The sequence below is a fragment of the Meriones unguiculatus genome, chromosome 21, assembly GCF_030254825.1.
Source record: "Meriones unguiculatus strain TT.TT164.6M chromosome 21, Bangor_MerUng_6.1, whole genome shotgun sequence".
NCBI classification, from domain to species: Eukaryota; Metazoa; Chordata; class Mammalia; order Rodentia; family Muridae; genus Meriones; species Meriones unguiculatus.
Window position 1 is genome coordinate 41,812,463 of NC_083368.1, and position 12,435 is coordinate 41,824,897.

Below are 12,435 nucleotides of genomic sequence, written 5' to 3' on the forward strand. Positions count from 1 at the left end.
ACCTTTTGGCAACATTCTTTTACATGTTTCATAAGCTCAAAGAATTACCATTTACTGTAGTTCTCAGTTGGTGCCTTATAATTTACTAAAGGGTTCAAGCTTTAAAAACACAAAGACCCCTTTAAATTTCAGGGCTTTGATGTTTGCTGGGACCTGAATAGATGGTAAGGATTATTTTAGTTAAGTGTAAACTGAACTGGTTAGTACTGTATCTTTCTTCTAAGCAGCAGTTTACCTAACACTTTACAGATTATTGCCATTTACAAATATAAGTAGACATGTTCTTGTTTGTCCTTATATATAATGTATGGGTCAGCTACTCATTTGCTTGCTATCTACTTTTCTAAGGAATGAAATCAAGTTGAGGAAAAGAACAGAAGAAAGTAGACTAAATTTGGGTGAAGAGGAAGATGCTGTTATCCATCAATTCAACTACAAATTTTAAGAGAAATGCATTATAGTTTATGAATAATGTTGACTGGGGACTTGAATACAGAAAAGCTGATGTCTTGTTTTACCGTTTTGACCACAGTAAATATCTTGGATCACAGCACTAGCTCAGTGGAAAATATATGATTCTTAACATTTGTTATCACTATTTGAATACTCCAGTATTTTTGAAATGAATGTAAACATGACTTTCTAGGTCTGTGTGATCCAGCTGGAATACAGACATGCCTTTAATCCCAGGAGACAGAGGCAAGCAGGTCTCTGAATTCAAGGCCAGCCTAGCCCAGAGCAAGTTTCGGGTAAAGAAAAGCTTAAGTCTAGGCTTGCTGGTACACTGCTTTAATCCCAGACTCAGGGGAAAGAAGCATGCAGATCTCCGAGGTCTAGTCAGTGCTATTCAGGCATTTCAATTGAGTCAGGCAGTTGAGAGGCAGTGCAGAAGAGCTGAGTTCATAGCAGTTCAGTTTGTGGAATTCAGAGGCATTTTTTTTTTCTGGGATAGTTTTATAGAGAGAGGTTGAACAGAGAAAAACTAGACATGGATGAAGACAGAACTAGCCAAAGGATGAGAAGGAGCCAGAAGATTAGAACCGATTTTCAGAGTTTGAGGCCAAGCAGACTTATTTCGTGAGAAACTGAGAGAAGCAACACTGAATTAGTCAGCTTGGAAAGAGGTCTGAGCCACAACAGTTGAGTTGAACAAGCCAGCCCTGAGTTCAGAAGGAACTAGAAAGGGTGAGATTATTCTGCAGTTAAGTCTCAGAGGCTGAAACACTCCAGGCCTGGATTAGATTGTACAGAGGCTAGAAGTTTACAGGACTAGGGCTAGGTCAGCAATTGGAGGCAGTAAGTCTCCCAGACGACAATTAGATCAGGCAAATAAAAAATACTTTAACAAAACACTTCTCGTAGCAGGAACATGAATGGGCATGTGTTCCTTCTAACTGATTGTAGATAAGTATATTCTTTATTTATTTCCTACTATTACACTCTGGGAACCGTCAAACAGTAAGACAATGGTGACTAACACAATGGCTACTGACCAACTTATAAAAAGGTGCAAAAAGCTAATTAAGTCAGATTCAAAGAAGTTGTTTCTCATGAGACAAAAGTTATTGGGATTATTTTTAATGGATGCAGTTCATGTTTTTAAACATGTTCATATATGTTGAGAATTATAATAAGCTTCCTTTATAACTGCTCGCCATTACACACACACTCGGACATGCTTACTCCATTACTAATAAATTCAGAGACGTTTGTACCCAGGGCATTTAAAGCCCAAACATTTCAGCTTGATTTCACAAGCTCTATAGGTTTCAGCAGATGCTAACTCTTCCTCCTCCTACAACCTAGCATGTGAACAACACGTGGACACGACACTCCTGCACAGTGAACTGAAATTGGCTTCCAGATTTCAGAGCTGTTGTTTATTCTGTTTTCAGATTCGCCCTGCGTCACCACCCTCCACTCTGCCTCCTACTCAGCATTAATAGCAGCATCCCTTTGGAAGGCCCTGGATCCTATCCAGGAAGAGCTCACTGACCTGGTTATCCTTTGTCTGACCTGCACACCCTCTCTTCCTCTGGCACCTCAATAATCTGTTGGTTCTTTGAAGCAGGTTAGTTATAATGAAAAACAACTGCAACTACCTGAGAACGAGGCTTTGCTTTGTTTTTATGTTAATGTGTGCCAGTGTTCCATTTTGTGATTCTGACATGTTACTCTCATGTATCTGTCACTTAGTAGGACAGCAAAAAACAAGCTTCTAGCTCATATTTATTAATCTGAAAAGGTTAGTACAACTATTGTTTACAAAAGAGAAATCACCTAGTAATGATGAAGCACATTAGCACGAGACACTGGAAAAATTATTGACCTAGAGCTGAGGAGAGGTTCGCCCTTGCTAGAGAAATTTGGCTACTACCTCTCTCTCATTCTATTTTCTCAAATACTATCCTCACCTTCTGTTGATATAATCCTAAAATAAGACTAGGAATATTCTGCTAACAGACCCTTCCACACAGAAGCAGAATGGAGAGTGCCTGAGAGGACCTTTCATAACTTGGGCATAAGCCTCCCTGACAGCACTTACATTCTGAGGGTAAGGCTATATACTCTCTCTAAAAAAAAAACAAAAAACCAAAAAACCAAGTAGTCACAGTGACTGTTGATTAGCATAATCAAGAGGAAGCCAGGGCACGCTCACAAGACGTGAGGAGGAATATCTGACAGGCTTGTCAACACTGGCTACTATCGGAAAATTGTAAATCTAAAAGCCTGTTCCGTATGCATGAGAAGTAGTAATTTTATAAATGGATTCTGAATAGCCTAAAAGGAGTCAATGCTGCCTTAAATAGCAGGTAATTTTCTCCCTTCTTTTGGGTAAGGGTAGAATTAAATTTGCAATTTCATCAGTTCTCGAAGTCTTCGTGTGGGAAAGGGCCTCAGTAGCCATGTAGTCTCTCAAGTGAGTGGAACCTCACAGACACAGCCAAGACTGCTGTGTTAGGACGCCATATTCACTGCGCAGAAATTCACCCTGCTTCAGGATGAACTGATCTGTAGAACATTCTGAATATTAATGGGCTTTTTTTCTAAGAAAGACACTGCATTGAATATAGTTCAATGCACAGATTTTTCTATGCTTATATGGTGTTTCTTCTTTCTTTCTTTTTTTTTTTTTAGAAAATGTCTTACTATTATTGTATGTGTACACACATGGGGAAGACATGGGAAGGGGATGAGGGGGACAATAGGATGCGAATGCCACAGCATGCACATGGAAGTCAGAGGACAGCTGGGATAAGTGGGCTCTTCTTCCACCTTTATGTGGATTACGGAAATCACCTGCAGATCAGCTTGCCCAGAAACACCTTTACTTGAGGAGCTATCTCACCAGCTTTGCACTCATTTCTCCCCTCCCCCCATCATCTATTATTTTAATTTCTTATTCTTTCAGGAATTCATTCTTATACCCTCAGGAATCTCGCCAGCTGAATTTCCCACAGTTGTTGGCAACGTTTCCAATGGGCTTGTAATTACAGTTAATTGCTTTTGTTAGAAAATGTGACAAAACAAACTGCATTTAAATGGAAGGTATTTTCAAAAGAGTACTTCCACTAAATGTGCCTTGTTTTACTTACAGCACACTTCCTAGCCATTCCCGAAACTTGTGCCTTTGAAATTCAGATAGGAGAGTTTTCCCTTCTGCAAGCAACATGGAGAAGTGGCTCTTAGAGAATCCTCATATTAGGACTCTGTTCACCACAGGCTGGAACTGGCCATCTGCCAGTGAGCCTCGTCTTAGTATCTTTTTAATGTCCTAGCTTCTGTCTGAACACTGACCTCCCTTCCAGTTTTGTGCCATATTGCTCTTCGATAGTTTTAAATTTCTAGAGAGATGCTTGACATACTATCTCATTGACTCCTAGTCTCAATAAGATTCTACTCAAACTGGCTAAAAGTCATTGTTGCATAGGAAGAAAGCTGTGTTCTGGTAAGTGTGGTAACCCTCATCTGTGATTGTCACAAGTTTAATCTTTACCGTTGTGTAGAATTCTGTATGCTTATCCAGTTGTTTCAATTGAGAATATATTTAAAAATATAAAGATATCCAGATTCCTAGATCCCATAATAGTCCAGTAAAATGACGTTTGCATAATTCTTGAGGATACGGACCAAGTTTTATGACAAGTAAGTGAATTGATTATTAATTTCTACTTAGAATTATCATGAGCAACATTTGACAGCCTAACAGGCTGAAGGTGACTTTCCTTCTTCTGGCTAACCTTTAACAATTTTTAAGCAAAAACTGAGGATGTTTGCATAATCCTTTCCACTATCCCAGACTCTGCTATAGATAGCAAGGAAATGTCATTCCCTTTGATGCAGGAGAAACTTGAAGTCATAAAATTGATTCTATAAAGTTTTTGCTAATAAACTTGGTTATGAAATATTGAGCTATACAGAGTAGAATTTAGCTGAAAAGCCCTGCCTCCAACATGACTAGAAGATTAGCAGTGTGCTAACAAAGCTTGTTAGAGACGGAGAATGAAATTTGCGCCCCAATTGAAGTCTAAGGTTGCTGAGAAAGTTTTTGCTAAAGTTTATTCACCAAGATAAAACTTCAGTTAGACTCCATTCCCAGAGCAAAAGCTAGATAACCCTGACTATCCCAATGCCATAGAACACACCTCTAAGGGGCAGTACAAGTAGGCAGTGCAGGGTCACAACCACCATCAAGTGCTGACCTGCCATTAAGTCCCCTGTGCTCTTACCAGAAAAAGGATAATTCTGCCAGGTGGCAAGATGGCCTGGGATAACAACTACTTAAAAAGAACAACACTGGTGTACATGAGAAATATTTCCGACAATATGTTTGCTGTGTGTGTTGTCGATCCGCCCACGTGGACAGATCTGCAGTCTCTTGCTTCTGTTTAAATGTTCCAAAGTGTCACTTGGAGATGGGATCGGAAAGATTTAAGGATGACAGTGTATGTAGTGTAAGCCTAAGGCATATGTATGTAAATCAGTGAAGTCTATTTGAAGCCGGCTCCACTTTGGGCATTAGCCAAAGATGGATCACCCAATAATAAAAAGCTTTTTCTCTTATTAATCTCTAAGTGTGCAGAATGAATTCACACCGGGAAAGCATATAATTTCTATAATACCTTCACCCCACAGAAAATTCAGGCTTCCCTGGAGGTTTTAAGTGGCAAGACACAAGTGGCTCTCCAAGTCTCTTATCTCTGTTACATCTGACTACCAGCTTGTGCAAAACTTAGATTAGTAGAAGTCTGAGACTATGAATTTGTTCATAAAAGAATGAGCTGTGGTTGCAGTTGTGATCTGGAAAGCAGGGCATATACATGACTTTTCCTTAACTTGGCAAGTCAGCAGCAATTCCTTGAAACATTTTATTGGCTTATAGAGAAGTTCCCAAAGAATCTTAGGCTCATTTAGCTACGTTCTTTTAGCTACAGGAATGGATTATTGCTAGTTTTATTTGGTGACTATTTAAGCCTCTTATATCATAAAGAAAGAATGAGATGAAAGATATTTTATATCCAATGATTAAATCCTTCATTTGTGGTTCTGTACTAGTTCATACCTTACTATAGTATCTTCCTTGACAAAGTGCAATAAAGTTTGGACAAAATGTATTAAAAAGACCCAATTTGTGTCACATCTTCACTAGAACTTTAATTTTAACAACACAATAATTCATATTGAGGGGAAATGCCAGCCATTTCATTATTTTAGGAGATAGCCCATATTGTTATACAGGGTAGTCATATATGGTATTTCTAAAAGGATGCAAGCGACAAAAAAAAATTCCCACGTGTTTAACTATATTTCCTTAGTTCACACAACTGATGTGAATATTATTAGGCTGTGGGCAATGGCAGCTACTAAAGTAACTCCACTTTTAACTAAGTAGTCAACATTAAATTAAACCTCTACCGTGTGCTAACTCAGTGACAGCAGGATCTACTCAAAGTTGCCCTGGAGACTCATTCAATTACTTAGTGGGGACCAAGCAACTAAGATGGCTGTATCTCAACAGGGGAAAAGACAGCAAAGCCATTAGAATAAAGACTGACAGAAGAGAACAAAATAGGAAGCAGATTGAAACTGCACACAGTACAGAGGTTCAAATACACACACATACATGAGATAAACCTGGTGAAAAGAGGTTGGAAAAACAGACATGTTCAGCAAAGTCAAAAGAATTAGGAAGATGCTATCAAGGAGCACTGTGAGAAATTTACTGTGCAGCAGAAATGAAATGCAATTGTATGAATTAAAAAAGGGAAAGAGTGGCAAATAGGTTCAAAACAGCAACTAGGACTGCATGTAGATCAATGGCACAGTGCTTGACTAGCATAACCACAGCCCAAGGGTCAGCATCCAGTGCCATAAAATGCTCAAATAAAATAAAAGGTGATCAGAACAGTGGTATTATGAGAGAAAGTTTTTGTCTTAGATCAATCGGTCACTTCTTTTTATTTACTCATTCACTTAAGTTATAACCTCTTTCAAAAGGTTTTCACCTATATCTGAAAACCCACAGTAATGCAATCAATAAACAAGAACAGGGGAAGGAAAGATACCGAGCATGGGAAAAAAGAATAAAACCAGTGGGTTATTCGAGAAAACAGCAGGGGTGACACACAATCCCATTTGGATTTCCAACCTCCAAAGTAAACAGGAAATTATAATCTTTTACAAGATTTCCAGGGGCAACAAGAAACAGTCTCCAGCTGCACAACAAAGGCATATGGGCTGACACGTCCGTGAAATTTATCTTGTGTTTTTAATCAAGAGAGTAGACTGCCTGATAAAGGTGATGGCACACCCGATGCCAATTCTACAATAAATACGATATAAAATGCTGAGTGATGATGCTCCAATTTCCTTGCTTCACTCCAAATCATAACTTCATAAATATTTCTGGAAAGGCAATTATGCAAACGGTCCAGCTAAGCCACTCCTAGATGGTCTGGCTTACCTAAGAGCAAAATTTGGCTAGTTGAGAGAACACCATATCCTTCCCAACCATCGTCAGGGAATACCGTTTTCACAACAAATCAATCATACACGAGGTAGCTTTTCATAATCTAGTCATTAGGTACCAGAAGATAATCTGCCAAATAATTCCCACCTAGGATTTGCTGCCAATTAACTACATTTTCAAAGCCAGGCCGCTCCTGGTTAAATACAATCTACTTACCTTATTTCCCACCGCTTCCCTATTTTCTTCTCTGGAGTTACTTTGCGTTATAGAATGTGCGAGAATATTATTCTTAGGTATGGCTCCCCAGGTAGTTGTTAAGAGCAGATTTTGTTTATAGGGTAATTCTGAAAATGCTATAAACTTGGAGAGATTACAAGTGTGCCTTATTCTATTAACTCACTCAAAAAAAAAAAAAAAAAAAAAAAACAACCTGTATGTAAATTCCCGATACTCCAAGCTCCAAGTAATTTTACTTTCTTTTCTGGTGGGGAAAAGCAGTACTGATGGTTTAAAGAAGCAGTATTACTTATTTATTTGTTTGTTTATTTATTTATTTATTTTGTAGTGCTGGGAACTGAACTTTGGGCCTCACAGACGCTAGGCAAATGCTCTGCCGCTCGCCTATGCGTCCTGCCCAAGAAGCTGCATTTTGTCATAGAGAATCATTCACCAGCTAAGAAACCTTAAACTAGGGAGGGGCCCACACATGGACAAAATAAAGACAGTCTTGAGATCTACCATAGCTCACAAGCCTTGAACTAGGGATCCTCTGTCACATGTTTCTTCCAGGAATCAGTATGGTGAGTCTGAAGTGCCTGTTGTTCCTGTAGACTGAAGACAAGCGATGTTACTGGTAACAAAAGTTTACCTGAGGTCGGCAGCTTTCCCGGTTTTGTTCATGCACATCACATCCCTCGTCTGGTACCCAATCTGGATGTCCCAGTATCTGTTCTCCTGCCTGTTTTGTCTGTTTCGGTTTCTCTTCTTCTTGATGAGCTCGCGGGCTTCTGGGTCCTTCACGGCCTTGCCTCTGTCTTTCACCCTCTCCTTGTTCTTGCCTCGACGCCTGGCTTGCCTGGCTTGTCGTGAGTGTGGCACGGAGCATGCGCTCCAGGGCCCTACCTGCAAGCTATACAAGCTCTCCTCTGCCTCGCAGGGGTTGGACTGGCACACCTGGAACTCGGTGAGGTTGGGACAGCCAGAGCCGCCAAACTGTGGCGGGGCTACCACGTGCCTCGTGCGGTGCTGCAGGCCGCTGCCGCAGGTCCTGGAGCACTCGGACCAGGGGGAGAACTCTGACACGATGCAGTCTTGCTGGCAAGGGATGAGGCAGGCCTGCTCCAGGAGGGGCTTGGGCTCAAAGTACTCACAGATGATGTCCTCGGCGGGAACGTCCTTGTCCTTCTGGATGCACGTTATCTCCCTCACTTGGATGCCTTCATCCCCCTTCACGCATTCTCGAGCTTTCTCCAGGCTTTTGGAAATCACAGGCTGGCACTGATTCCAGGGTCCCAGCCTCCAGTCGTACAGCTCTTTGTGCCAGTCACAAACTTTGAAACAGTTCTGTTGGTTACTGGGTCTCGCAGCCTGCTTGCAGTTCGTATGTAATGTTGTCCAGCCTTCCACATGAGCACACCATACGGCCCGGGTCTGGATGCCGCCTGGTCCACAGTCATCTCCCATGCACCGTCCCCAAGGACCTACAAAACAGCGCAAGAGTTAGTTAGCGGGGCCACGGAAGGAGAGCGACACGCCATTCCCATTTTAGAAAGACATCTCTAGATTTAGTACATTAACTTCCCCGACATCTTTTTAAGTAGGTCTCTGTATGAGACGACTGGAAAATAATGATGGTCCCCGAGTACTGCTACGAGAAGCAACTGTGTCAGGAGTCTATATAAAGTAACAGCTGGGGCAATTTCACTTCGGGTCCTTTTGGGATTACTAAAAGTTTGCTTTGATTCATTTCCTTTATTTCAGGTAGATGGAGACGGTTGCTCATAAAGGGCACGAGAAACTTGGCACAGTGGAAACCCATTATTCTTGCCTCACGCCTTGAACTCTGCTTTAGTAAGTGGTAAAGAAAATAGCCCCTCGTGAAAGCCTTTTCCTCCAGGCTTTCTTTGCCTGGGCAATTAACTATTTTGCAGAAAACGCTCTCCCTCACCTGCTTTTTTATTGTTGCAGGGTATGACTGCAAAGGTCTAATGGTGTATACAGTATTGCTGATAGAATTTAAAGTGAGACTTTATGGTAACTAAAGCTGGAAATCAAAAATCTTTTTTTTTCTTGGAAGGTACTTGCTGTAAATTAAAAACAAACAAATTTAAAAAAATACCTCAGTGAACTATAGAAATGAGCAAAGAAATTAAATTTATGCTAAAAACAAAACAAAACTTCTCAATTGCCTGATCCTTTTGTTGAGCAATGACTCTGAATTCTTTCAAGTCATTCCTTTGTTAAATATGAATAACTTGGTGTTTTATGGGACACGTGAGTCAATAGTTTGAGTATGAAAGGGAGCTTGTTATCCCGGAACATTTTTCAATGTAAGACGCAGGTCTTACATTACTTTCTTTTTTACGTCCTTACCTTCCTGGTTATTTGTTAATAACCAGTTGCAAATAGATTCTTCTCTCATATAATACATCCCAACCATAGTTCCCAGTTTGCCCTCCTTTCACTCCTCCGAGCCCCAACACCTGCCCTCTCCTCCAGATACACTACCCCTTCTTCTCCTCTTCAAAAAGAGAGCAGGCCTCCCAGAGACAACCAAACACGACAAAAGAAGATACAATCTGACGAGGTGAGGCAGGACAAGGCACACAATCGGAGGAAAAGGGTCCCAAGAACAGGCAGAGTCAGAGACACACCTGCTCCAACTGTGAGGAGACCGACAAAAACACGGAGCTAACAGCCATAACATGTACTCAGGGGAATTGGCGCAGACCCGTGCAGGCCTCATGTTTGCCCCTTTGGTCTCTGGGAGCCCTTGTGAGCCCTGCTTAGCTGATTTGGTGAGCCGTGATCTCCTGGTGCCCTCCAGCCCCTCTGACTCCTACAATATTTTATCTCCTTCAGGTTCCCAGAGCTTTGAGCTCAGAGGTCCAATGAGGACCTCTAATTTAGACTCTTTCTTTGCAAAATGTCTGGCTGTGGCTTTCTGCACCCACTCCCATCTGCTACTAAAGGAAGCCTCTCTGATGACGACTGGACAAAGCAACAAGAATACGTCTCTTGTATATTTCTTTTTCTAAGGCAATTGATACTATTTTCAGGGTGATTACAAACTCGAGGGTATTAAATTAAGAGTACATTTTAGAATTGAGAATAAACACAAAGATCACATAAATACATGATTTTCAAAATGTCACGAAGATGGGTACTTATTTGATGACCCTTGATTGTCATCAGCAAGTCCTAAGTAGGTGAGTTTCACATGATGATGATAGGGTTCCCTAAAACACACACACACACACACACACACACACACACACGCTGCTGCTGCTGCTGCTGCTGCTGCTGCTGCTGCTGCTGCTGCCGCTGCTGCCCTTTTCCCTCAGTCCTACTTCCCTAAGAAAAGGTCTGGTTTCACATTTATTTTTGTCCATGTCTAGATTATGCATAAGGTTTTGTCAGCAAGATACTGAAAAAAAAAAAAAAAAGTGAAAACCATTAAAGTAGGCCAAAGAACTCATTTTGTGGCTCAGAAAAACAGGACAGGGAAGAGTACTGATTTGCCAAATTCCCATCTTGAATGAATAATAAAACCAATTGCATTTCAGATCCAGGTCTTCTGAGACTTGGGCTTCCACGAAGCCTAGGTTTTGAGCTTTAGGGTTAGATGCTGTCCTCTGTGCGAAACAACCATCAATCTACCCAAGAAGAAGTTTTAAAAAATGCATTTACAGTATCTGTTTATTTAACAAAAAGATGTTTGATGGTGTTTTCTTTCTTACAAGTGACACACTAAAATTGTAAACAGAGCAGTGAAGACTTATTTGAGACGTTATGCTAATTAGTCATCTCTTCGCTTAAACTAGCACTAGATTTGATATATCCAGAATACTGTGTCATTAAGTTCATACATAAAGTTGTGTTAGGACTTAAATTTTGAAAAAAAAAAAAAAAACCCTCCTAGATATTGATGGTAGTATTGCATAGATTAAAAAGAGGTGGGGCTTGTTTAAAGTGTCAATAATGAGTATCTGCTGATTATTTTACTCCTATTTCACTTTGTCTCTGTTGATTTTCCTACAATACTTTAGTAGTAGTATTTACAATTTATTCACTTTGAATCCTGGCTGTAGCCTCCTCCCTTATTTCCTACCTGTCCCACCCTCCCTCCCCCTTCCCTATCTTCCTCCCCTTAGTCCACTGACCTCCCCTATTATCTGACCCTAGCCTATCAGGTCTCATCAGAACTGCCCGAATCCTTTTCCTCTATGGGCTGGCAGGGTTGCCCAGACAAGGGGAGGTGATCAAAGAGCAGGCAAAGGAGTTCACGTCAGAGACAACACCTGCTCTCCTTACTGGAGAACCCATATGGAGATTGAGCTGCCCATGGGTTATATCTGAGCAAGTGTCTAGTTATTCTCCATGCATGGTCCTTGGTATACACTCACTTATAAGCAGATGTTAGTCATATACTATATGATAAGCATACTAAAATCTATAGATCTAAAGAAGCTAAACAACAAGGAGGGCCCTAGAGAGGATTATAATTCTCATTCAGAGGACAAATTGAATAGACACTGAAAGCAGTTGAAGGGAAGGAACAGGATGGGAGCCTACCACAGTTGTCCTCTGAAAGACCCCACCCAGCAGGGAATTGAAGCAAATTCAGAGACTCACAGTCAAGCTTTGGGCAGAGTTTAGGGAGTCTAATGGAAGAAGGGGGAGATAGAAAGATCAGGAGGAGACAGGAGCTCCAAAAGGTTGCCAACAAAGAAAAAAAAATCTGGGCCCAGGGGTCATGCCAAGACTGATGCATCCTACAATACTTTTGATGATTCCTTACAGACTTGCAGAATAGTCCATTTGAGAATCATAAAACTAAAGACACATCTTAATAAAAACACTTTGTAGAGTATATAAAACTGTAGAGTTAATTTCACATATTAGTTTCCTTTCCCCATTGTGTTTGAACAAAACTGTTATCCTATTTCTCACAGAAAGGCACATTTATATTAGACTCAAGGCTAAAGTAGATGCTGTTAAGTTGGTATTTTAAAGCATAGGTACCTTGTGCTAACTCAGAATCTAAATCCAAAAGCAAGCCAAGAAAATTCTTCCCTCTCTCCCTCCTTCCTTTCCTCCCATCCTTTGTCTCTCTCTCCTGCCCTCCCTCCTCCTCCTTTTTTTCCTTTCTTTCTTCCTTCCTTCTTTCCTTTCTTCCCCACCTCTCCCTCTCTCTTTCTCTCGCTCTCTCAGTTTTTTGAGACAAGTTTTTTTTTTGTTTTGTT

The 12,435-nt window shown here is 40.8% G+C and overlaps 1 protein-coding gene across 1 annotated transcript in view; it reads right to left on the minus strand.

Annotated features, from left to right (window-relative positions):
• The window catches only part of Thsd7a (thrombospondin type 1 domain containing 7A), a 405,762-nt gene that overhangs the window by 210,047 nt on the left and 183,280 nt on the right, over positions 1-12,435 (minus strand). The window contains exon 2 of the mRNA XM_060373993.1: positions 7,839-8,670. Coding sequence (XP_060229976.1) covers positions 7,839-8,670 — 832 coding nt within the window. The remainder of the gene's footprint in view (positions 1-7,838; positions 8,671-12,435) is intronic.